This window comes from Pholis gunnellus, assembly GCF_910591455.1.
Source record: "Pholis gunnellus genome assembly, chromosome: 11".
NCBI classification, from domain to species: domain Eukaryota; kingdom Metazoa; phylum Chordata; class Actinopteri; order Perciformes; family Pholidae; genus Pholis; species Pholis gunnellus.
Genome location: NC_136538.1, coordinates 23117370 through 23144755, shown reverse-complemented (window position 1 = coordinate 23144755; position 27386 = coordinate 23117370). Strand labels below are relative to the sequence as shown.

Genomic DNA, 27386 nt, shown 5'->3' with positions numbered 1-27386 from the left:
GATTAATCTGTGCATTTGCATTGTTTTTAAAGCAGTATTCTTTGCTCTCTTTGTAGGCCCCGTGATCAGAGGAGAGAGGGAGTAAACCAGCTGTGAGAGGAGAAGAAGAAGATATAAACGACGAGAAGAGAAAGGCAAGAAACAGGAAAGTCGGTGATGAGTACCCGCACCAACAGGCCACCTTCTCAGCTGATGAACTAGGAAGTTCATCAACAACATTTCGGTAGCAGAAACAGGACATCACCTCAGTGGGAGCGGAGCTCCACTGGGAGGAGCCAGAAAGTAAAGGGGGGGGCGGAGAGAAGCGCACGGTTGCTCGGCGTCGGGCGAGATGGCGATGCCGGCGATGAAGCGGCAGGGCCTCGGGCTGCTGAGGGCCTTCCTGGTCCTGGTGGGGATTTCAGCGCTCTGTAGCGTCGCGCTGGGAACCCGGAGAGGAAGCGCGTCTTTGGATGAGAGGGGCCACAAACACAGACATCCAGGTAGGACAGAAGGAACCTTTTGGCTTTAACGCACTTTCTCGTTCTGAAACGTTCCTTGTCAATGCGCAGATGGTCACCACTTCTTTGCATTTGTTTGTTTTTAAACTGACAACGATCCGTCCTTTGTGACCATGAGTCGCCTCGTTCTTCAGAGTGACAATTATTGTACAGACACGTTACTATCCAAGCTGTGAAGTAAATATTTACTCCACTGAACTGAAATGTTTCTTCCCCTTTACATTAACAAAACTGCAAAAGCACCGCATTCACAACTCTAAACATCTCCCAAGACGGTTTGGATGATCACGTCTTCGGTGCATCTGGAGTGTATTTGCATTTATTTGATGTTCACCGAGCCATTAGCCACCGAGCAGCTGCACTGCAACAAACAGAGGTTCAGAGCCTTGCTTAGAGACACCTAAAGAAAATACTGAACCACCCACATGTTCTCAGATCTGATGACCCACAACTCAAAAGTGGGCCTTCATGAGGTCAATCAATTGAAAATATTCGTGGTGATAATTCATTCACTAAATGTGACAGAAGAATACAGCATTTGTTGACAGGAATGTGTTGTTTTTGTGCTCGTAGGTCACTTGTCGCTGCACAGACACAGACAGAGGGCCGGGAAGGAGGGGCAGGTACTCCACAGGTCCAAACGAGGATGGGTCTGGAACCAGTTCTTCGTCATTGAGGAGTACACTGGGCCCGACCCAGTTCTGGTGGGCAGGGTGAGTACAACAAAGCACGAGTTGATAACGGCGTTCTTGGATCAGCTTCTCTTCTCTTGAGTCAAACAGGATTAATAACTAAAAAACAATTGCGGTTTAACTTATAGCCAATCTTTCCTCCATATACAATCACAATTGGGCCACGCAGAGTCACAACAAATCACCAACTCCAGTAGGGTTTAAACGTGCTTTTCCCATTCGTCAAGGGGGCGAGAGGGAGAAAGACATTGGAGGTGAAGATGATTGGTGGTACTCCTCCACAGCAACAGCATCACTCAAACCGAGCAGCGGCTTTCATAACAAACTACAAATGATGTTTACAATGCATCATATTTCATCGTCTAAGGGTAGTAAAGGAAGAACAACACTTTAATTGAACGCTGTGTGATTCTTCAATATTTTGGGAGGGATGACAAGGTTTTAAATTTCTTACTTATTAGTTTTTGCCCGTCTGACACAGCGCATCCATTTGCCTGCCTCAAGTCGTTTCGCTCCTTTAATTCGTCTAGGCTGGAGAAATAGACGCCTCGTGTCACATCCGCCAAGCAGCCGAGCCACGGCACGTATTCCAGTCTCGTCTGGTCGCTCTAGGTCGCTCTAGTCCCGTCTCTCTTTCTCTTCAAGTTCCACGCCGTCTGAAATCCAGATGTCAGCGCCACACACACATACTGCCTTTGTATATGTCCCCGTCTATGTTTGTCTCACACACTTCTTGTATCTCCCCCCCCCCCCCCCTCCCTGTTCCAGCTCCACTCAGACGTCGACTCAGGCGTTGGCAACATCAAGTACATCCTGTCCGGCGAAGGTGCGGGAACGATCTTTGTTATTGACGACAAGACGGGCAACATCCACGCCACGAAGACCCTGGACCGCGAGGAGCAGGCCCAGTACACTTTGACGGCCCAGGCCGTGGACAGAGACACCAACAAGCCTCTGGAGCCTCCGTCACAGTTCATAGTGAAAGTTCAAGACATCAACGATAATCCTCCCGAGTTTCTACACGGGCCGTACTACGCCAGGGTGCCCGAGATGTCCAATGTTGGTGAGTAGTAAGAAAAGCAAAGGTTAAGGAACAGGAGGGATGGTAGACTTAGGTTTATGATATTTAAATATGAAATACTGTGGGCTAACGATAGTGGAGTAAAAGTCTAGCATCTTAGGAGGTATATGCATGTTAGCTAAGCATGTTAGCGTACATTGTTCTCACATCTGAATTGAGAACTTGTAGTACTTTGCTTCTTAAATGCTACATTTTAGTTTTAAGTGAATCTGTGCAGCAGAATTGTTTTCTTTGCGAACGTAATTCAGAAGAGATAATCATTAGAGAAAAGCTCTCCATTGCGTATTTCTTAACGAAGTCACCGATGGAGTTCAAAGCCTGTTTGTCCGCTAAATATCCTTTTACATACATTATTAATTATCACTGAAAACCTGACCACAGGAAGTGTGACAGAGAAGTGGAAAACAGCAAGTACCATTAGCCGACACATTCAGACCCCAAAGGGCTGTTCATTTATTTCAACCTTTCTTTTCTTTCTTTTATTACATGGTCGAAAAGAACGGCCTCAACCAGGAGCGTGGAAATATTTAGCACTAGGCTGGCATTGGGCCGTCTCCTCAGAGTCTCCTTACTTAGAGCTTCTGATCTCGATAGATTTTCCTTCCAAAGATTATATGGTGTTGGAGAGTCTTCAACCCTCAGGCTGACCTCAAATGAACCACACTGGCAGGGTGTGCTGTGCTCTCTGAAAGCCAGAGAAATCCCCTCTCTGAACGGACTGGACTTCCAAAGAAAGGACTTCTGAAAGGAATGAGTTCTGTTGAGCTGAACCCTGAATACAGAAGTCTGGCAGGGAGGGGGGGAGTGGAACAGAAAGAAAAGCTGTAATTTGACTAACTAGGTCCATGTTCCCTCATGGATGTCAGAACTAGAACAGATAGAGAAGGAAGTCTCCTTCTTGGTCATTTACCCAGTGCACTTAAGGTAGCCGAATGAGACCAGGGTTGAGTGAAACTTCATTACGCTTATATGCCCAATGAATGTTGTATGGAGCTGGATGGAGACGCTCACATAGCTGCAAACTGGAGACGTCAAAACAGCAAATATGAAACTGAAAAGAAGTGTGAAGTAGTTTAACCAGAAACAACACACTCTGTTATTGGGCCCCTCGATTATTAAGGCAAATATCATGATCACAATTATTGAGATTGAGTTATTTACCAAGATTACTTATTGACTTTGGAAAAATCAAGCACTTAGAAAGAAAACTTTGTGCATTTTAAGAATAAATTCATCCATCTGGTGCATGAGGCCAGATCTATGGAGACCTTTGCTTTCTTGTAAATTAAGTGGGTGCTTTGGTAAACAATTTAATCACAAACACATTGGTCGTATAGACGTGAACGGTGATGACACGGCAAAAAAAGTCCCAGCCATAAATAAAGATGTAAACGATCCGTGTTTCAAGCCAACATAGCCGACCAGATTCTGGCTTTGAAGGTCTCACAGCTGAGTGGTTGAAAAGGAGTCTTTGTCATTTATGTTCAGAAAGAAAATTAAAGAATTTACAAAATCTCCAAAAGTCGACATGGTGGTGGTATTTTACAGCCATTCATTTGAGTGATTGTTCTCATGCTGTGGTGTTTTTATTAATTATTTGTTGGTATAGAATAAAATGTAAAACCTCATCATAATACACAGAAACTGCTATAAATGTAGTAAAACTGTAACACTCGCCCTGCAGATTATAAACTGCTATTACTTCGGTTGCCTATCGGAGGCAACATGTTGACGTGTTCATCTGCAGCTCTAGCGCTACTGTTGATATTACTTGTCTTTATTATGTTTGGCTGAGTTAGTTTCATGAGTTGTGTCACACTTGAAACAAAGGCTCAAATATGTTAAGATTCAGCTAAAAGAGATTTACAGGAAGTAAATTGTTGTCACCTTGTTTTGGAGATTTTCTTTCCAGATTATCCAGTGGGTTTAAAAAAGGGTTTCATAAACCCAGGGGTTGTAGAACTCCGTCACCCACGCATGGAGGGAATATAATGTTTCATTTAAATCATGAAAATCACCACAATTGGAGAGTGGATGTTTCCACCAGATGATGAAATTTAGAGAAATAAGAGTGGAGACCAGCCTCACGGGAGCAGTTCAGCTGCAGTGTCTGAGAGAAGGGGAGAGCGGTTCCAATTCCCTCTCCTCATCACGGTGAATCGACGCGCACCAATCGCTGAGGTAGAGTCATCTCCTGACTTGTCTGTGTGTCCGTCTATCCCGTAGGTACGTCAGTGATGCAGGTGACAGCTACAGATGCTGACGACCCCACCTACGGCAACAGCGCCAGGCTGGTGTACAGCATCCTGCAAGGGCAGCCGTATTTCTCTGTGGAGCCTCAGACAGGTGAGGACGACGACAGAACCCTGCATGGTCAACAGACACCCAACGCCACGAACACATGTAACCTCATGCAAAGACTGCACACAGAAAGGGGTTACAACATGCCACCACACTGAACAGCATCCTGCAAGTAGACAACATAAAGTCAAGTGCAGCAGGACCACTAAACATCCACACTTCAATATAGGAAAAGTGTATGCTCAGTTAGCCAGCATGGTATAGTCTGACTGGTCATGGACAGTACAACCAGGCAGCAACCTTCAGTTCTGAAAAGTGAAGCCAATGCTGAACCTGCATTCTCTCTAATGTCCACCAGGGGGCGACTCCTCTGGTTGTATAGAAGTCTATGAGAAAATGACTCTACTTCTCTCTTGATTTATTACCTCAGTAAACATTGTAAACATGAGTTTATGGTCTCAATCTCTAGTTTCAAGTCTTCTTCAATACAGCATGATGTTCATTTAGTAAATGATGGTCCATTTACAGTCAAACAGACCATAAAGCAGGGGATGCTTTAGGGGCGGGGCTACACAGTGATTGACAGGTCGCTACCAGAGACGTATACAGCGTCTCTACTATTAAGTCAACACTCGTAGTCCAAATATGCTCACATCTGTTCATGCGTTGCAAAAAACAAGATGGCGACGACAAAAATACAATGTACAAATAGATACAATGGTTGACGTCACGACGACCACTTCTATGGGTGCAACCAAGCACTTTCTTCTGTTTTTCTTAACCTATATTTAGTAACTCAACCAGGCGATATGGACAAAATCAAATACATGTTTATACGTATTTATTGAAACTACAAAATCAGGTATTAATCATTTGTCAGGTAAAACTTACCAGGGAACATCTGGTTTTCCAAAAGCTGTAAATGTGTGCAATAACCTAATCTTAGTATTAGAGTAATTAAAACAAATATATTTAAGCATTTAAGCATATATCAATAAATAATATTGATTCAAGCCTGGTTGTCGATCCCTTTAACTGTTAACTGTAACAGCACCTTGTGGAAGCTGCAAAGACCAACCTGTAAAGCGGTTTCTTTCTGCAACATTTACCAACTACCGCTCTCATAAAAAGCTGAGCGGTGGCCTCTGCAGGGATCACGTAACAGCTCGTCCTCTCCACTGGAGTCTGTGAGGAGGAGGAGAAGGCTCTGCTGCAGAGAGAGAGAGGTCCCCAGAGGACATTCAGCACTGGTCTCTGCACAGCCCAGGCCCAATATTTGGGATCCCATCAAAAGAAGAGATTGGTTTTAAGGAGAGAGGTTAGGGCAGACACGGAGCTGTGATGGGTCAGCGAGGGTGAAGCAGAATAGAACACAGACACACACACACACACACACAGACACACACAGAGACAGAGAGAGAGAGAGAGAGAGGTCAGTGTAGAGACGACGGAGAGAGGAATTGGTTTAGAGAGTGAGTTCATGGAAAGAGAGGAGGCACAGAGAGGAAGAGAGAGATTTGGGCAGAGTAAATCTGGCTAATCAAACCAGTGTTGGGTATTTGACTGGCTCAAATCCATAGCTCACATTTCTAATTGGTTTGGAGATTATCAGCTTTGCATGCTGTCACACACACACACACACACACACACACACACACACACACACACGCGCACACTTGGCATAATATGACAGTAGAAAGCCTCAACTCCCAGACACTGCAGCGAGGCATGTCGGGAGAGAAAGAGAGAGAGAGAGATGGAGAGAGAACAGTCGCTGATGAATTAAACAGAAAGCAAAGATTACGGCGACTGGAGGTGGAGAAAAATAAGACTTCTCATGTTTTACTAGACTTCTCCATCTGAGCGATGAGCAAAGATAAAATATCTGGAAATAAAATGACACCTGCTCTTAGGAAAGTAAATCACACTGTAGGTTTCTTTCCTCTGATTTTTTGTTTTTTGACTTTTTTAAAATATTCAAATAAAAAACGTTTGAATTACATAATTTAGATTGATGATGTCGTAAATTAGTCGTAGTATAGTATGTCATAATAATGTTTCAACATTGTATATTATGTCTATATATTCATATTATTATAAAATATTATAGAGTCGTGAAAAAGTCATAAAAAGGCAAGTAAAGTAAATCTTAAAGAAGCCACAGCTTAGTTTGTCCAAAAATGCCTTAAAGAAGCCAAAGTCTAGTATATTAGTAAAAAACTATTATATTATATTATATTATAAAAAGTCATAGTAATAGCAGTATCTGAAAAATAACAAAAATAATGTCACCGGAGCATCAAGTTGATGTTAGTAATGTGTCCATTCAGGTATAATTCGTACTGCTTTGCCAAACATGGACCGCGAGGCGCGCCAGGACTACGACGTCGTCATCCAGGCCAAAGACATGGGCGGTCACATGGGCGGCATGTCGGGGACCACCCAGGTTAAAATCACCCTCACGGACGTCAACGACAACCCGCCAAAGTTCCCACAGAGTGAGTACAAACGCCTTCTATCCGTCTGTGATGTGTAACTTTTCCTTTAGGAGGTGTGGAAGGTGTCACGTCAGCCACATTACAGTCTGCCTGTACTTCATCCCCGCAGCATCCTTAATCCCTTTCTGCTCTGCACATCTGTGCATGCGGGTTATGTCGGTCCACGTGTGTGTGTGTGTGTGTGTGTGTGTGTGTGTGTGTGTGTGTGTGTGTGTGTGTGTGTGTGTGTGTGTATATAACCCAGAAAACATGTCGCTCGCTAGAAGCTAGGGAAGTCACTGTAGGGGGCACACAAGATAACTTAAGAAATCAATTATTAAAGGTTATTTACTGCCCCCCTGCAATATCCTCAGGCGTGTGTGTGTGTGTGTGTGTGTGTGTGTGTGTGTGTGTGTGTGTGTGTGTGTGTGTGTGTGTGTGTGTGTGTGTGTGTGTGTGTGTGTGTGTGTGTGTGTGTGTGTGTGTGTGTGTGTGTGTGTGTGTGTAAACCTCTCCCTGGGACATTTGGTGAATTACTGATTTTCTGAGCAATAAAAAGTAGTGAAATATTTAGCCTGGGTTTGTCAAGAGCTGCCAATTTTAGCCCCCGAGAACGCTGGACCTTTACAGTTTCTGCAGGTATTACTCTCAGGTATTCTTACATTGTTGTATGACTATAAGATCTAATATGATTCATCTTCTAGTATGTTGGCATCACCGACCTTCACGACGGTGCTATCAAGTAAACAGGTGGACATGTTCTGATTTGCCTCTTAGACTAAGAGATAACATGGGGGGGGGGGGAAATGTCTCCTTTTTATCTCACTTTTGTTGACACCACAAAATGCTAATATTTAAAAATGCAGCAAATGTAGATTGTAAATATGTCTGGCATGTTCAATCAAAGATTCATTCTTTCTGATTCACCCGGGGCTCCGAGCAGAGCAACTCCTGGAAGAGATCCAGCAGAGTAGCTGCAAGAATGGATGGAGCGATGGCGGGCGGGCGGGGGGGGAGGGGAGGGCTCAGGATTTAGCCTGTGGAGAAGCTGAATAGGCGAGGGAAGGGAGAGACACAAGAGAGAAAGCAGGAGACCATCAAAACCATCACTCCGGTTCTCGTGCGTCTCCCAGGAGCCGACTGTGAACCAGTGTCTCGCAACGCAAAGCTAAAATCTCACTCTGCAGGTCAAACGTACAACATTTTGAAAGAGAGTTTTATGAGAAAGACCGCTCAAATGAAGTCTGTATCTCCAGCAGAGTGTCGTCAGTATGTACAGTATGTACTGTGTATTTGGAAGCTCAGCCATAAATTCAACCTTTTACACGGATGATAATGAATATGGTTTCTAATATTATCAGGTTTGGCAGGTTAGAAACACCTCTCATTATGACGCAGTCCAGTTCAACACCGCTGACTGCAGGGTTCAGTTAATACCTCTGACAGTGCCAGTCAACACTGAACATTATCTTTGTAAAGGTGGACTTGACAGCTGAGCTGTCGCATTAGATGTAACAGCTGTAAAGTGGCCACTTATGTATGTTAAAGCCAAGTTACCTGAGGCCTAAAGTAGGGAGTCAGTAGAGTTTGCTGTCAAGAGGACCCGGTGTTGCAATTTTCTAATCCAATACTTTACATTTAAAGCTACAGCGAGGAACTCAGTTTGTGTTGATTTTGGCGGTCCCTGTGGACTAAAGTGGTAGTGTTTCAGAGCACCAGACTCCCTTTAGAACGCCTCTCATTTTACTGCAGCAGGGTCCGACAGTCTGACCCACTCAGTCCTGGTTCTGGTACTGGGCGTTCCTGCCTTCCCTCCAGCGGGCCCGGCAATACGGCCCAGTGACTTCAGGACAGCACTTCAGTCAGTAGAACAATAAAGAAACGCTTATAGGACGACGTAATGACGACGTAATGATGGGTTCTCAGGCCATCCTTATGTTCCCACGTCCAAAGTGGACATAAAACATTTTGAAAATAAGACAAAAAGGACAACATGGAGCATTCACAGCCACATTATCAGTGTTTACAAAGTGCCTCTTTGCATTCCTTCTAGATATCAGCCGTGCATCACTGGCAGTTTACATCTGTGATACAAGACAACACATCAAATAGCAATATGTTGTGGTTGTCGGTACCCTTCGCTATGGAGCAAAAAGTGGAAGCAGTACAAACACCTGCAAGAAAAGCCTCCCAGATGGTGTGAATGAGGACAGTGATTACTTATTTAGTAGTTGGGCAGAGTGAGAGAGAGAGAGCGGGGAGAGAAAAAGGGAAATCAGATAAGCAAGTCAAGACAAAAAAAAGCAAGAGGCAGAAATAAAACAGATACAAAGAGAGAAAACACAACAAAAAGAGATAAAAACAGGCAGATATAAAGCACAGTTTGACTCCCTCTCATGTGTTCCGCCAGCTTTTCAGTTTCCATTCAAGCTGTTATATTTTCACTCCGAGGCTCGAGCTCTCACAGACTTTCTGTCCTTGTACTTCTCTCCCTTTCACCTCATTATCAGGAGAAAAATCCATCACAGCAATAAAAAAAACCAAAAGGCAAATAATTTGCTCTCCAACTCTCTGATTTCGGTCTTTATTAGGCCGACATGACGGAGATGGTTCTTATTGAATATCGTCATTCGCGGCCGGCTGTCTCTCCGTCTTGTTCAAACATGAGCAGTGCAGAACAAAGACGCTAGCAGACGTCTGGAGCTGCGAAAGATCTGTCGCTTGATGTCTGCAGGGTTGCATTTGCGCATATCATTTACCTCCAGTGTGTTTTAGGATTGCTTTTGCACAACCGTCTATTCTCATCACCAAAAGACAAACGAAAGGATGGTTTACATACGATGAGGGATTTCTGTGTCCCTGCAGGAAATCAAACTTTAAACCTAGGGAGGAACTTTTCACATCTCCTGATCCTCCTAATCCTGAACCAGGAAGTATAAAAGAGCGCAAAAACACACACAGGGAAAAACTGGTCTTTCACCCAGAAGTCAAGAAACAAGAAGTCATCGTCGGTATATTTGTCCCGTAACTTCTGCATTTAAGCAACGCCACTTCCCTGGTTATTTTAACCCAAACCACCATCTTTGCATAAACCTAGCTCAGCAGTTTTGTTGCGTGAACTTAACTAAGTTGTTTCCTGTGAAGGCAGAAGTTTATTTTGGAAATAATGAGCAGAAATTGACACGTGTTGCTGGACTTTTGTAGGAAAAGAACGCATCAAAAATCTTTTAAGAGGATGTGTGGAACATCTTTTTACCTCCTGGGAAAAAAAAGTGCTACAATTAGCACTTCATCCTCGCTACATTTTGGTTAAATTTGATCAGTTATCACATATTAAATCAAGAGAACGCTCAGTTGGCCCTTTAAGCCTTTAGCACACGATGTTGAGTGCGCTACATGGATACCGTCATCTCATAAGTGAGGATATTACAGCATGTAGCAAACCCTCGAGTCCTGTTCAAATCCTCCATATGGAGTTAGTAATGCAAACTGTTCGACACTTTCGATAATAATAAGAATTTGGTTGGAACAAATTAAACCTCTGATGTGAAGTCCACACTGCTTACAACCCACCACAGAGACATTAGCGCTTTTATGCGCATGAATAAACAACTCGCATGTCAATAATTGTTTGAAAGTTACTTTAAAAATGAATAAATGAAGAGCTGTTAAGGGGACATTATTTTACTAAAACTCCACACTAAAGCTTGTCTGCCCGCCAAGTTGAAAATACTAATATAAAACGCATCTACAACATTATCAATCTGATAACCCATAATCTCCAGTATAAATTACAAAGTAATATCAGGCATTATTGTTGGTAATCACATTAAAATGACTGACCTAGCAGATTGTGGTCATCAGTAACATTTACGAGGCTCTTTATTGGTGTTTCCATCTAAAACTTTGCTGATTTAAGGAGCTTCTTCTCAGACTGTTCATCTGATTAGAATACGAATAAGAGCAATCAATTACACAGAGGTAATGAAAGCATCTAATGACTTCCTCAAACTCCAACTAACTGGAGAAAAATTACTTTTTCTTTATGCAGAGGAAAACAAGTACGGGTGATTTATGAGTTTATTATTTTTTAACTTCCACTGTGGGCCTCGATTGTGTGTTTTCCTGTGTGAGGCTGTGCCTCTTTTTATCCCTCAGCCAGGTATGTGTCCTGTCATACAGCGTTTAACTCAGCTGCCAGCAGCCATTGAAGTTAAGCTACTTAAGAAAAGCAAGAATGGAACGACAGGAGAAGAGAGGGAGGAAAAAGGGTGAAAGGAGGGCAGGGATGAAATGAGCTTTTAGCCAGAGGAGGAGGAGGAGGAGGAGGAGGAGGAGGAGGAGGAGGAGGAGGAGGAGGAGGAGGTGGTGGAGGGGTATACATGAGAGAAACAGGGCGGCGAGGGGGAGGAGAGGTTGAATGGAGGGATTTGGGAAAGGGTGATGTGGAAAAAGGGGTGAGAGACGAAAAGGGAGGGAAGGATGTCGCCAAGAGAGAGTAGAACAGTGTGGAGAGGAGTTTAAAGATGAAGAGGAAGGATGGAGAGGAGGGATTTGGGTGAGGATTTGAAGGAGATGTGGCGGAGGTGGATTTGTCTCCTCTCCTCTCCTCTCCTCTCCTCTCCTCTCCTCTGAAGCCACGTGACCAAAATGAATTTGATGATTCACAGGATTGCGACAGCACGAGCGAGCAGGGCAAACATGCTAATGGTGTAAAGTGATGAGTCCACTCTGAGCTCGACGCCTGAATCACAGAGCGGGAGGAGACGGAGGGGAACCTAGCAGGGAGAGAACAGCATTTTACGATAAAATGAGACAGACGAGATGAAGTGGAGGGGAGACACGATTTGGGGGAAGAGAGTACAAGAGAGAGGGTTTAAAAGGATAAAGGGGGAGAGGGAGTAGACATATGGTCCTGCTGCTCTCATTCTGCAGGCCAGGTGTCTGCTCCCTCAGACACACACACTCACCTGACATTACGGGGGGGTTTAATATCCTCTGGGCCACAGCAGACAGATGGCATAGTTCATGGTAATGCCTCTCTGCCCTCCCAAACTGACCCCTGCCTCAGATAGTAAACACAGTGGCAGCCGGCCAGGAATTCTTATCGAAAGAGGTCTAAAGAGTGTCGAGTACCAAAACAAGCTGGGACCAGACATTTCCCCCCCGACCAGCCAGCCGACGCTGACTACATTCTCTCTACTTTTCTTTTTTTCCTCCCAGGTGTGTATCCCATGTCTGTATCCGAGGATAAAGTGCCCGGAGAGGAGGTGGGCCGTCTTAAGGCCAAGGACCCCGACCTCGGAGACAACGGGATGGTGAACTACCGCTTAATCGACGGAGACGGACTGGGCATGTTTGAACTGAGCACCGACTCCGAGACCAGAGAGGCGGTTATCAAACTGAAGAAGGTAAGGATGAGAATCAACAAGACTTATGGCTGAAACCTGCGAGAACTCACTGTTGTTTTGCCACTTGATGAAACAAGTTGCGAGCGCAACTTTTGAGTTGACAAGACAAACTTGTCAGCAAACAGTTGCTTATTTTAACATTGATAACATACGTTACCGTTCATTTGGAGTCGTGTTTCTGGCTATTTGTTGAATTTAAGTCCAACATTCACTCTCTCTTAGCTCGGTTTTTCCGTCTCTACCAACTCCTGAGGGAAGGATCTGTTTCAGCTGCTAAACGCTCCACTATGTCCATCACCGAGTCGCTAACTGTGTCCGCCTGCTGAAAACGATGCTATGAGAGCAGTGAGTGAACCAAAACAGTAACGCTGCCGTCAAGACGGCTAAACACCGAGCTGGAACTGAGTATAAAGCTCTGTCGACCCGAGGTTCAGCAGATACAGCTGATCATTCTCTGTAGGTTCATTAATACAGCTTTATTATTATCATAAATACTGTTTCAAGGAGAGGTGAAAGAAAAGCTTGGGAGGAATGTTAGGATCCATTCATTCAGTAAATTGTACCCAAAGATCTAAATGTTAAAGAGACAACAGGAGAGCAAAGATTTCAGGATTCTGTGGTTGTCGTCGTTTCTGTTAAAGAAGAAGTCAGAAGCACTACTCGCTGAAAGAGGCCGCTTCACGTGTGCGTCATCGACCACTTTTTCAATTTGCCCGGCACAGAAATGTCGTCGAGACGGCACTTTTTCGACAGACAAAGCGGTTCAGTGTGGGATTTCAACAAGCCCCACGTTTGAGTCCATATTTGTGAGTTAAAAAAGAAAAGGAAACACGGAGCAGCAAGAAACGTGGGTGGAAGCAAAAAGGGGGGGGGAGGCTTTGATGTGTTTCCTTTCCTCCTCTGATGACCCTCGTGGTTTCTTATCGTGTTTGATATGAACACTGACTCTTCCATTGCTCTGTGCATGTGCATGTGTGCGTGTGCGTGTGCGTGTGCATTAACTTTCATGCTTCCCTCGGTCAGAGATGCTCATCTTCTGCTCTGTGAATATAAGCCACACACGCACAAACACTTTCAGTGATCCAGCTCAGCACACACCATTACCTTTTCTTACTCTCTGTCCGTCTCTTATTCTCTCAAATACACAGAAACACTCTCTCTTACATGCACACACACACACACACAGTATGTGTCGCTGCAGTGAGCTGAATCCTCCAGTGGGCTACGGTGGCCTGCTTTTAGCGTCCGACCTCTCAGTTGAAAGATAAAAGCATTCATAGTCGAGCTATCAGCGTGTTGCAGAAAAGCACATCAAAGTCAGTCTCCTGAAAATGTTATTTTTATTTTTACTTCTCTGATTGATATCCTAGAAATTGAAAGAATACAATTTTAGGCAAGAAAAGCAGGCTTGGCATCTAAATGTGTAATTACAGTACGTGCATGAAAGCTACGTTTCCAGACAGCGATGACGTCGCTCAAGAGAGCAGCCGGCCTCGGTTCTGCCGACACTGTGGGAAAAACTCCGTCGGAATCAATCGATACGAGTCTGTCTCATGACTTTTTTCTCTCACCGACCGTCTGCTGGAGCGTGGCATTAAGACAGCAAAGGGGTTACGGGGTCTCTCTTCCCACCGGTGTCATCAGGCCCGAGCAGGGAGATGAGTGAGCGATAATGAGTAACGCTCTCTGCCCTGGAGCAAGGCGCTAACCCGTCGATCAGTAGAACCGTATAAACTGTGAGGCTGTAGTGGGCAGCGCTCAGGTGGGAATTTGTAAAACCAGATTTAGAGTAAGAACTGGAATACAGATTGCTTTTACGAGATAAAATGCTAAAAAAAAAACGCACATGGGAACCTTTAAAATGTGTAGTATTCAAATCTGACTCAGAAGTCGGCGAAATGTACTCCACTCCACTGAAGCTCCACTTCAGTCAGTCTGGACAGCAGTGACAGTAATTGGCGTCATTTATTCAGCGTTGAGATGCTGCTCCTGACATCCTGACGTTGTTGAATCAGAAATGGAAGGGCTTTGTGAAAACACCAGAAACTGGACAGAACTATGTGTATACGTGTGTGTGTGTGTGTAAACCATAGTATGTCTATGGATTGCACAATAAACGTTGCTGCCTAGGTGACGTTATTTTTGAATTGATGATGGAGCAGCTCTACGGCGTTAGCATAGCCTAGCATTGATCCATCCGAACTCCGTTCAGAAAACAAAAAGCATGAACTCAGACTTTTTACGAATCGGCATCGTGATCTAGTTTTTATGCACTCATTGCAATTCCATCACAGCTAAATCTGTCTATTTTGGGTTCACACCGCGGTAGTAAACCAGACGACGTGTGGCTTGCTAAATACAACCAAATACAGCTGGATGATGTCATGAACCCAGACAGGATGGCGTGTGGTTGTCCAAAGCATCCGGGACTTCCCCCAACACGTCCAAAGCAGCGAGAGCTTATTTCGACGGTTGATGAAGCATGTTTGTCTACATGACTGACGGCAGGAGCCATCACACAACAAATCCCTCGACATGGATCCCCGTGTCTCCTGGAACAAATGCTTAATAGGCTGATGCTGATTTAAAGTGTGTTTGTGTGTGTTTATTGAGTCATGATGTCTCTCGGGGGAAATCAACACCTTTGGCCCCCTCAAGGTACAATGCAGAATTAAAGGCACACTCGCACACTTTCAAATCAGCGTTGGGAGTAGCCTTTACTAATCTCTAACACACACACACACACACACACACACACACACACACACACACACACACACACACACACGAGCTTTAATCAGCTATTCTCTTTCAACTGTGTCCTGACGAAAGCAGTCCACAGAATATTAAGGAGCCGAGTGTGTATGTGTGTGTGTGTTCGTGAGAGAGAGGGAGTAGAGGGGTGGGGGGGTGGGGGCATTATTGTGAATATTATTATCTCACACTGATTACAAAGAGAGGGAGAACATGAAGAGAGAGTGACTCTATAGACTGGGAGATGGAGGGAGGGAAAGAGAGAGAGAGAGAGAGAGAGAGAGAGAGAGAGAGAGAGAGAGAGAGAGAGAGAGAGAGACAGGGCAGATGATACAGAGGGAGCGTGACGAAAAAGAAAAAGGGAAAATGAAAGAACTGGGTCACATCTACCCGACTAGCATTGTACCTGTCATCAACACGCTAAAACACCGACGCCACGGAGTCGGACGCCACTCTGCGACTGAATGAGCGTGAGACAATCCATCGAGAGGAGAAACGTCCCTTGCGGCGCCGCGTCGCATGAAAATGTTCTGAATGTGATCAGAGTGAAGAGCTGCTGGGAGCAGTTTTCAGAGGCGTTACCTGCTGGTGATGAGGACATGGCCGCCGTGTTTGATATGATGGAGTATCGTTGGCGTTTACCCACTTCTCTTCTCGTATCACTTATGAGCAGGGTAGCTTCAATATACAGCACAAGATGAGACATTCTTTAATGCTAAATATTGTCAATTAGAAGCTTCCATCCATAATATTTGTTATTGTAGCCTTGGTGACCATCCTAATCACTACAAACCTCCAGTGTGTGTGTGTGTGTGTGTGTGTGTGTGTGTGTGTGTGTGTGTGTGTGTGTGTGTGTGTGTGTGTGTGTGTGTGTGTGTGTGTGTGTGTGTGTGTGTGTGTTAAACTATAGACTGTACATAAGAAGTGAACGTAGTTGTCGTGACGTCCCACATTGGTTTGTGGAAACGGGACGTTTTGGCCGTCGCCATCTTGACTTTTTTGCAACCAGTGAACAGGAAGTGACCATATTAGGACTGAGGAGCAGTGACGTAGAGACCTGTCAATCACTGTGTAGCCCCGCCATAAAGCATCCCCTGCTTTATGGTCTGTTTGACTCCAAATGGACCATCATTTACTAAATGAACACTTGAAGACTTGAAACTAGAGATTGAGACCATAAACTCATGTTTACAATGTTTACTCAGGTAATAAATTAATTAATAAGTCGGGTTAATTTCTCATTAGACTTCTTTTTACAACATGAAGAGGCGCACCCTGATGGCCAGTAGAAAAAAAAAATGAAAGTTTAAGACACTTGAGCGCTGGCTTCTCTCTTCAGAAGCAGGAGGTTGCCGCCTGTGTTCAACTCATAAATCTACAAGCAGCTTCGCTCTGCTTTCACAACACTTCACACGGGGCTCTCCTCCCACTGGGGTTTCATTAAGTGATGGTAGCCAGGAGATGAAAAGATCAAGCTTGCTCCCGGGACTACACCAGTTCCACATCAGTCATACTGGCTGGGGGAGAAAAAAAAATATAAAAAATAGCGGTGTGGGACCAAAGTGGTTATTATCTGGCTTCATAATACAGCATTGACACCCATAAGAGTGTGTGATTAAGGCTACGGCGGAGCAGCGGATGAGTGCAAGTCGCAGCCAAGTGCTGCTGGCAATGCACAAGTCCTCATAATCATGGCGGAGAGCCTCCCTCTGGTATTATAGCTTTCATACAATGACTGCCAACACATTAGTTGACTTTTCCCCCGCAAGTACTCAGCGCATGAGAATAAGAGTGAGGAGAAAAGAGTCGGATTCATCGACGCACGGCCGGGAAAAGGTGACGTGAGGAAAATACACAATGGGGTTTTTTTTTTTTTTTTTTCGGGGCAATCGAGCTGCATACCTTCAAAAGCACACACACACTCCAGTCAGTTTAATATCAAAGCCATTATAAGTCAATGGGTTTTCTCCCAGCATAGAGTAAGTGAATTGGCGCTCAGTTCAATATGAGTGAATTGAATCTGAGGGTTTTGACGTTGGCCTACCTGTGATATTGAAAAGCCCCATGCCAGGGATTTTTAAATAAGAACGGATTATTAATTGACCCGTCTTGATTATAAAGGGTGTAATAAATGAAAAACATTAAGTAACTGAAGTTCTTGTGGCCTTGGACTTGAATTTCATCTCCCACCCCAGACCCTTACGACTCCCTTTTACCATTAAACTCCTCATTAAAAACAGACCTGCATTCTGTCATTAACAGAAACAACCACATATTTTAATTTGGTCCCAAACAACTCATATCGTATTAAATCATATCAAACCACTGTGCATTCAGGTTCCTCCTGGTCTGTAACAGTAGTGGTAACGCTGGAGGACTGCTACTGTGATAATGTGACTGTTTGCATTCATGCAGCAACAGCTCCCCCTACCAGAGGACAGAGATACTGCACCGGCCACTCACTGAATATCACAGAGCCGGTGTCTGAGAATGCAATCAACGGATCAAAATATGATGCTGAAATAACTACATCGTGATACCGATTTGTAAAAAGTCTGACTCTGTCTGCAAGAGAACAAGCAAACACCTTTTAAAATGCTTGTTTGCTGAATCAGACGTCATCACACTGCATGAAGATGATAATCTATTTGAATGTGTTTACAGTTGATATTTGGTGAAAGAGGAATGCATTTTGTTTTGGGATGAACTGATGAAGTGACCCATCTCTCTCTCTCTCTCTCTCTTCCTCTCTCAGCATGTGGACTTTGAGACTAAAAGGTCGTACACCTTGAAGGTGGAGGGATCCAACCAGCATCTTGACCCCCAATACCTCGCTTGGGGGCCTTATAAGGACGAAGCCACAATAAAGGTAGGCATGTAAACAAAGAAAGTGCATGCATTTGATTGCGTGCAAGAGTGTGTGTGTGTGTGTGTGTGTGTGTGTGTGTGTGTTTGTGCGAGTGGAGCCTTTTAACTGTGTGTTTGTGTGTCTGCAGATATCGGTGGAGGATGCAGATGAGCCTCCTGCGTTTGTAGCTCCCAGTTACACGTTTGAGGTGGAGGAGAATGCGCCTGAAGGCACCCTGGTGGGACGAGTCCACGCCAAGGACACTGATGTTGCCAACAATCCCGTCAGGTAACAAGGAAACACACACACACACACACACACACACACACACACACACTCACGCTCGCAGCAGTGGGGGAGTTTCAATATTTTCAGCTACACTGAACAGACAATATGACTCAGAGGAACTTATATCTTCATGCAGAAAACACAGATTACATATAAAGAGTTTTCAACAGAATAGGGACGCAAAATAGGATTACAAAAGCAGAGCCAGTCCCACGTTATAACAAATCAACTGAAAACACCGCATTAGAAGCTATAAGACAATATGCATGCCTCACTTTTTTTTATTTCCTAAATACAGTAATTTTACATTACCAAACAGATGCTTGGAAAGTTGTTTCTTTCTGTAACTGAATTATCTCCACAATAATCCGACTGAAAGCTCAACGTTCCCCTCTTCAAGACTTAGAGGATCGCTGCATCTTACAGCCGTTTTTTTTATGAATATCAGGAAGAAATCGAGTGTGTCCGTGTCTTAAAATGCGAGCTTTCATGCATCTCTTCCTCTTCATGTGTAACAGCACCGTCGTGTCTGTGTGTTAACTCCCCTACAGGTACATGATCCCTCTGTACACGGACATAGAGCAGTTCTTCAGAGTAAACTCGGAAGACGGCAAGATCACGACGACGAGGCCACTGGACAGAGAAGCACAGGCCTGGCATAATATCTCTGTGTCAGCCACAGAGATAGGTACGTGTGTGTGTGTGTGTGTGTGTGTGTGTGTGCACGTCTACAAACATTCTGAAGTGTGCAGCCGCTCGGTCTGCTTCCCGTTATGTTTGAATGTGAAGTGACATGACGGCTGCGGGACTGTCGGTGCTAATCTACTGACATGTTCAGTCATTTCAGAACAACAGTTAGTGAAAGAGCGACTGGCTGATTTGAGCTACTGAAATGTAGTAACAGTTTATATATATATATATATATATATATGTACATACACTGGTATAAGATGAGACAAAATAAAAATCCCAGACAGTCACCAGGCTTTACATTTGCTGGCATCCACAGCCCAACATGTCATTCTGCGGCTGCTGGGGAAACTGCATGACATCTAATGCACAACATTTAAGTGGATTCAAGCTGCTGCCTCTAATTCTTTTTTTTCTTTTTCACCCTCTGGCTGGGACTAAAGTTAGCTCTTTTTTTTATTTCTTTTTCACCGTGAATGTCAGTGAAGAACTGCTTAAAACCTTGGGAAACTAAATTATATATTCAGATTCAACCAGGAGGGATTAGCTCCATGCAGATGCTCGGTGGTATTATTTTAGTTGAGTGTAACGGGGCGTAACCCCAGGTAGTGTCCCGGCAGGCCAGTGGATGTAACTGTTGCATTGGGTGCAGTTTGTCTGCATCTCATGTTGTTTTCACGCAGCTAACGTCAGAGTCAGAGAGAGGAGCCAACACGGATCGACTGTGTTCGGTCAGCTGTGGACAGATTGTCCCACATGTGGCGAGTGATTTGGATTTTAAACTTCTTCTGACTTAGTTCTGTGATTTGGATACATGAAAGAAAACCTGAAGGCATTACAGTCACAGCTGTTGACGCCGTACTATATGCTGCGAGTTAAAAGAGTGAATGAGGTGGCTACAACACAGAAGGTTGATGCTCACAAAAATGGTTATCTAAACCGTGAAGCAGTGAAGGAAGTGAAAAACTGAAGTTAAGGCGCCCCTGAAACCTTTAGGTCTCCGTCCCCACCACAGAACCCCGACTATGCAGAGAGAGTGAGGGGCGAAAAGAGGGAAACGCCAGTCGACTCGCAACCCTAACCCTCTGGTGCTTTTCTCTCCCCGGCTTTCGACCCCACAAAAAAAAAAACCTCTCCAGCCAGCGGGCCGCAGTGGCCCCACCCTGGTATTCTGTGGTCTGGGCTGAAACTAGCAGAGCGCCGCGTGGTTTCCCTGTGGCGTGCTAGACGCCAGACGGCCAGATGGAAACGGGCTCGCCGCCCACAAAACTAGGACCCTTGCAAACCGCTAACAGGCCCTGGAAAGCTAAATAAATGCCTGGTAATGACAGGGTAGAGGGAGGAATCATACCGACTAGAATTACAAATATGCGAAGCAGTACAGTGTAGAAACAAATGTTTTAAAGATGAATATATACTTTCTTAGCTAATAATGTGGCTGAATCGGGAGTCTAACTTTGTATATTTGTTTGGACATTCTGTCTGCAACACACTTCAATCAATTTAATCTTCAACAGGCACAACTTGACATTTATAACTTGATGGTTTCGGGCGCAGGCTAACTGAGTGGCACGCTGTCTGACTGGATGTTACTGATGTCTCGCAAAACAAAAACAACAAATGGCCGGCTGAGTGGCTGACTGATTGACAGGCAATCTGTGCTGGAAAACATCCGTCGTTAGCTTTGTGCTCGGGCAACGCCACACATGGATTACAATGCCGACACTCGAGCAATTCCTCCCACATACACGCACACAAGTCTGGTTTTAATGACTTTGACATTGCTTTGAATGCAGCAGAATACTGATGACTTTGCCTTAAACTATGTGTGTGTGTGTGTGTGTGTGTGTGTGTGTGTGTGCAGGAGGCCACCACCAAGACACCAAAGTGCGTGTTAACATCAAAGTGAAAGATATGAACGACAACGCCCCAGAATTTGGCAACAACAACGAAGTCCTCATGTGTGAAAATGTCGCGCTAGGGAAGGTACGTACGTCTGTGTGTGTGTGTGTTAATGGTAAACACATCATTTACCCACAACCACTATTCGACATGGATGTGTGTTCTTTTCTGACTTGTGTCTGTGTGTGTGTGGGTGTCAGGACATTGAAACAGTAAGTGCGGTGGATAAGGACGAGATGGCTCACAGACAACACTTCAAGTTCAGCCTCGCTCCAGAAGTCACAAACAACCACAACTTCTCCCTCAAAGACAACAGAGGTAAGGCCACCTTTGCCATGTGTTTTTATCTCAATTCTGACCCTTTTCTAGCTGCGGATCTTACAGTTCCTTCATCTGCCGCCTCCCTCCCTCTCCTTCCCTCTTTCACTCAGATTAGATCAAAGCATAACCAGATGGAGGCTTATGCTACCTTGTAGCGAGCAGCAGGTGCCCTGAATCTCTCTCGCACACACACACACGAGCGCGCGAATGCACACATGTTGTGCGGGCTGTATTAATTGCAGTGGGGTCTCTTTCCGTCTGTACAAATATCCTAGGGGGCCAACTGATTGAATTAAGTTTTGTCAGTGCTGGGAGAGAGAGACTAAAAGAAAGAAAGTGAGAGACAGAGAGAGAAGAAGATTATAGATGGAGAAGAAGAAGATTATGAGAGGCTGAAGAGAAGCATGGAAATGTGGAAAAGTGAGATTCATATGATGAACAGGGAGGACCTTTAGAGACCTATTGAGCATACAAAACCAAGCAGACTCAGGAAGTGTATCTTTAATACACCTCCAACACGGACCCCGCCTTGGAACGGAGCTTTTCTCCACACGTGGCTCACTTCTTACGTCTAGAAAAGGATATTTCATTGAGCCACAGATGTTGGCGGGTTCAACGTCACGTCTCGATAGAAGAGGCGAGTCGGTGTCTCGTCCGTTTGTAATAACAGCAGGTCGGAGACGAGCGAACGCTGTACAAGTGTACAAGAGTTTTTACGATATGGACAAAACCAAATTACAAAGATGCCACGCTTGTATGTTTTTATTGTGTTTTTTCTGAGGGAGCTGTAGTTTTGTCCGTGCTCATAAAGTAAATGTTGTTAAACTTTGTTAAAATCACAAAAGGTCTTAATTCCTTAGTGCAACTGCTGTGTGTTGCATCCTTCTTTTCTTTTACCTGAGCTGTATTTAAACAGTGAAAGACAGTGAGGTCTATGTCTTTGTATTGTGAAAGCATGTCTCTATAAATAGATCCATTATTGCTGCTATTCTACAGTAAACCCTACAGAGAGTCAGGCTGACAGAATATATTGGAGTAGTGTGGTAGAAAGGAACGATCATGATAGCCCTCAATAGAAAACCATTCAGCGGTTCCAGGCCTGCCTGCCTGCCTGCCTGCCTGCGTGCGTGCGTGTGTCCTCACTACACTAAGAATTGGAGGAAATGAAAGGAGACAAAAAGTGATATTTCAGTAGAATCACCAGAAACCCCAAAAATCTCTTGGTAAATAGAAAGCAAGAGCGATAGAATGTGGCAGCGCGCTGCTGCTGCTGCTGAAGTTATAGATGTAGAAGTGATAACAGCGTTTTATGTTTAAGGACGAGGCCTCAGTAAAGGTTAAGGTTTCAGGGAAAGAAAGATATGCAGCCTGTGGGGGTGCTCACAAGTATAGGAATACCAGAGAGCTTGTGATTCTGCAAAGTTTGTCCAAAAGTAACTCTGTGTACATTTAAGATAATTTGCTGCTCATCCGGCAATTTTGAGCTACTTTCCTTAAATTGCTCCAAGTGTTCAGTGCTCGTTGCTTTTACACGTTTCACTTCTATTGCTTGTTAATGTGCTTTTAATGTAAATGTTAAGAGACCATTTGCTTGACGATGAAGCTCTTAAAACGCCTCTGAAGAAACCTCATCTCTTCCAGAGAGGATGTGATGAAAGAATATTCTTTTTTTTCTTAATTTCATCTTCTCATGTTCCTGTCCGTTTACCAACATCTCTCTCCGCAGACAGCACGGCCAGCATCTTCGTGCTCCGTAAAGGATTCAGCCGCCTCACCCAGGACGTTTACTACCTTCCCATCGAGATCAACGACAACGGTTTCCCCGCGATGAGCAGCACCAACACGCTGACCATCAGAGTGTGTTCCTGTGACAGCAGAAACACCATCCTCTCCTGCAACGTGGAGCCCTACATCCTGCCCGCTGGCCTGAGCACCGGGGCGCTGATAGCTATCCTGGCTTGCATCGTCATTCTGCTGGGTAAGGAGCTCAAACTAGTCAGTTTAGATATTTGTTGGTTTGGGAATACCATAAAGGGTCATTTGTTTACAGAATAAGTCTTTTAAGCTTCTGAGCCCCAAAACTTGAAATGAGACATTTGTTTTTGAAGAAATATCTCAATATTAAGCTTTGTCACACATGATGTGTTCGAGGACCGTCGGAAAGATGAAAATCTGACGATACAGACTGTTTTTACAGTTTCTGGCTTTGATAAGCGGTGTAGTTTTGGCGATTGTTAAAAAACAACAACATGCCTTTGAATCCTGCCTGCAGGTTTTTGGGGTACAGAGGGTCCAAGATATACCAAACATGCTGGATATTTCCTCTTAACGTCCATATTGCCATTGCACTGCATTGTTTCAGCTCCTGATAAGATTAGAGGTCCTAGAGTCACTCGGTCATCAGCAGCTACAGCATCACTACTCTTCTCAGATACCCCATCTTCGGGGTCTGAGTGACAATCTGTTTGTTTTTTTATATTTGCCGTTTGGTGAAAATGTGCTTTCAGAAACAGCGAAAGTCTTCAATTGCGTCTCCAGCCTTACGTTTCTTCCTCGGCCCACCTTTCCGCCGCTGTCTTTTCTTACTGTAATGTACTTTCACACCATCGTACTCCACAGCTGGGATCCCTTTAGAAGTCTGACATGTTGACAACCAACTGCAATTAAACTGGCATGTGTGTGTATAGCACAATACAGTAATGATATTAATTAAACTGTCCAAGGTCTAATTACACCATCTCCCACAGTGCACACTAATTATCTAATGCTCACTTTTTCTCACAGAGATCTTGTGAGGATCGTTAATCACTATCGTGTAATCACTAAATGCGGAGTTTTGATTTGTGTGTTTGTGTCTTTCTCTCTGGCAGCGATTGTGGTGTTGTTTGTTGCGCTGAGGCGTCAGAAGAAGGAGCCCCTGATAGTGTTCGAGGAGGAGGACATCAGGGAGAACATCATCACGTACGATGACGAGGGAGGTGGTGAGGAGGACACGGAGGCCTTCGACATCGCCACACTTCAGGTATGAAGAGGGGCAATGGTGGCATCCCAGTATTTCATCAGTTTCCTTCTTTGTTATTTACCGATATTTGGACACGATGCACCTCATCCGCCAACACAATTCTTCTTCAGCTCCGGCTCATTCTCTAATAACTTCTGAAAAGAGTATTTACAGCTTCTATCTCACCGGTGCTCTCTCTCTCTCTCTCTCATTGTTCAGAACCCAGACGGTGCCAACGGCTTCCTGCCAAGAAAGGACATGAAACCAGAGTTCCAGTTCTCCATCAGGCCCGGCGCCGGCCACACTGCGGCCAACAGCGTCGACGTCGACGACTTCATCAAGAGTCGGATCGCGGAGGCCGACTGCGACCCGACGGCCCCCCCTTACGACTCCATTCAGATCTACGGATACGAAGGCAGAGGATCGTTGGCCGGGTCACTGAGCTCCCTCGAGTCCGTCACAACAGAGTCTGACTTGGATTATGACTATCTGCAGAGCTGGGGGCCAAGGTTTAAGAAGCTGGCGGATTTGTACGGGACCAAAGACAGCATCATGAACGATGACGATGATGATGAAGACTCTTAACAGTGGTCTTACAGAGTGGATGCCCAACCCCCCCCACCCCCATCCCCCCTCCCCGGATTTCTGATTTATTGATTCCATGAGGATTTGTTAGCTGAGGGTTAACACTCCCCAGTACCCAAACGTTACCAACTACCACCTGATCCGTTCACGCCAGCGGGTCGACGGACGTGAACAGCCCTCCCTGGTCCTCCAAGACGATTTGGTAATGAACACATAACGAACTCTTGGACTCTGCTTCCAGTTTTTTCCCCCCAAATCTCCCCTTTCCCGCCTACAGTATGTCTTTCCCTTTCTCTTTCTACGGACTTGAGCATTGCAGGGCTGGGAGATTCGTTTTGTCACCAGTTTTGAAAGTTAAATTGTCGGGAACAAAATGTTGCTGTGTGATCAAAATGACTTGCTTCTAGCTAACTGTTTAGTTTCTTTGGGGTTCTATGTACTTTTGTGGACTGGATTCACGTACTTCCTCAGTGGCTCCTGGGAGAGATTTTATTCCCTGAACAGGTTCCTGAGTCGGGGTGTATTTCCCCGAGCTGTTCTCTTTACGGTTTGTGAAAAAAAGACACACAGAAAGAGACGAAGAAGGAGATACAAGCTAATTAAAAGAAAAGGTTAGCCTGGGATCCAGCGACGGCGTGATGTTGTGAAAGAGAAATAAAAAGGTAAAGAAGACGTGTCGGTGGGGTCCAACAGTTGAAAGCAAATGCTTTTTCAAATGTTGTCGTGTGTGCAGAATTCAGCAGGTTCTGTGGTTTAAATAGCGCGACAGACTCTGGGTTGTTGATACTTTGAAGACGCTCACAGCATCTTCACAGTATGGTGGCCTTATAATAAATAAACAACAACTCCAGGGGTGAACATTACAAAAAGGTGAGCATAGAGAGCGCTAGCTTCAGTAGCTACGCACAGACAGGACTGAGGATCTGTGACAATGGAACACAAATACCATTTTTTTTTTTTACTGCTCCCAAAACGAGACTGAACATGGATTCAATGAAAAAAACAAAACTGTGGATGATTCTTTGTTTTCATTCTTCACTGAGGAGAATGGCGTGAAAAGAAAAGACTGTCCCCCCCCCCCCCCCCCCCCGATCCCTCCCATCAAACAATCACTTCCCATACCGCGTCCACCAATGAATGATCACTTCCTCATCCAGAGTCCACCAATGATGATCAATCACGATGAGTAAAAAACAACAACCTGTGAGCTCTAAAAATCGCCTTAAACTTAATGGACACTCTTGCAACGCAGTGCATTCTCGTTTTTTTCTTTCCTCCTTTTGTTTCTTTTTTTGTAACTTGAGAAGTATATTCAGAAAGCAAACTATTCTCCATGTTAGGTATGTACAGAGCGGTGTGCAGACGTGTGATGTATCACTTCGAGGATCCAACTTGCGCCTCCTCGAGCACTCTTTCAAACAGGATGTGCCGTTTCTGGCCGGCACGGTACATGTAGACCGGGAAAACGTGCGTTGTGTTTTTTTCCCCCCTCGACACCAGCTATGTCTGCAGCAACGCCTGTTGTATCAACACGTGTTGCTGTTTGGACATAAAACGTGCACACTGGAAAATAACACAAGGTGTATTTTCAGAGCCACATATACAGAGAGGCTGAAAGCAGAACATCCTTTTTAAGCGTGTGGGTTCTTGTTCGATCGCTTTTTTTTAATGTTATTATATTATTATGATTATTATTGTTGTTTTTTTATTATTATTATTATTATTATTATTATTATTATCAGCATTATTACGACAATAACTGTTCTTTCTTTGGCTGCAGCTACACAGGAACTAATTCATGTTTAACTTTATGCCGTGGTGATGTTCTTATGGTTGTCTGAACATGGAGGGACTACAGAGTATTTGATTTTCATCTCTGGACGTTATAAGAATATGACAGCCGGAAGTTAAACATCAGTTTTGGTTTATGTCTGTGTGAATACAACCTCTCTCATTTTCCTTTGTTTTTTTTCTTTTTGGTTTCCATTATTTGGCGTTTTTTCGTTCTTTCTCCCTGTTCAAGAGGAAAACTAGCGAACTGTTTGTTGCAGCGAGAGAACGCCTCGTTTTTATTCTCTGTCAAGTTTTATGGTACCGATTTGTACAATTTTAAAAGTTCTTATTTTAGTATACATGCAGAATATTCCAGTATTACAACAAAAACATGTTAAGAAGATAAGATTTAAAAAAAATGTTACAGCATCACACTTATATTTTCTGAACATTGTAATGTTGCTTTACTATGTGCTTCAATCTCCGAAGCGAAAAAAAAACCTTTGAAATAAATGCTCTTTTTATAAAATGATATTGACTTGTGTGGAGGTAAACTTTGTGTTTAAATGTACTTCACTACATGTATACAGAAAGGATACCTATTAACTCAGGTGGTCTTCATGGGATACATGCACACGAGTAAAATAAACCTTTAAAATAACTATTAGCAAATGTGTGAACGGTAGCCAAATGCAGCCGCTCATCAATGGACCCGGGTTCAATCAAACACATGAGTTTTACATTTTAAAAAATGTAAATTGG

At 44.3% G+C, this 27386-nt stretch overlaps 1 protein-coding gene across 1 annotated transcript; it reads left to right on the top strand.

Moving 5' to 3' along the window:
- Positions 1 to 331: 331 nt before the first annotated feature.
- Positions 332 to 27135, top strand: cdh11 (cadherin 11, type 2, OB-cadherin (osteoblast); the record flags this gene model as incomplete). The annotated part of the gene is made up of 14 exons (XM_079169356.1): positions 332 to 482; positions 1074 to 1213; positions 1961 to 2255; positions 4500 to 4619; positions 6905 to 7072; positions 12275 to 12462; positions 17972 to 18085; positions 18213 to 18352; positions 18904 to 19040; positions 20907 to 21028; positions 21145 to 21262; positions 22992 to 23243; positions 24136 to 24287; positions 24486 to 27135. The coding sequence occupies 14 exons, from the start codon at positions 332 to 334 to the stop codon at positions 24849 to 24851; spliced, it is 2463 nt and encodes an 820-aa protein (XP_079025482.1). The 3' UTR covers positions 24852 to 27135.
- Between the last annotated feature and the right edge of the window lie 251 nt (positions 27136 to 27386).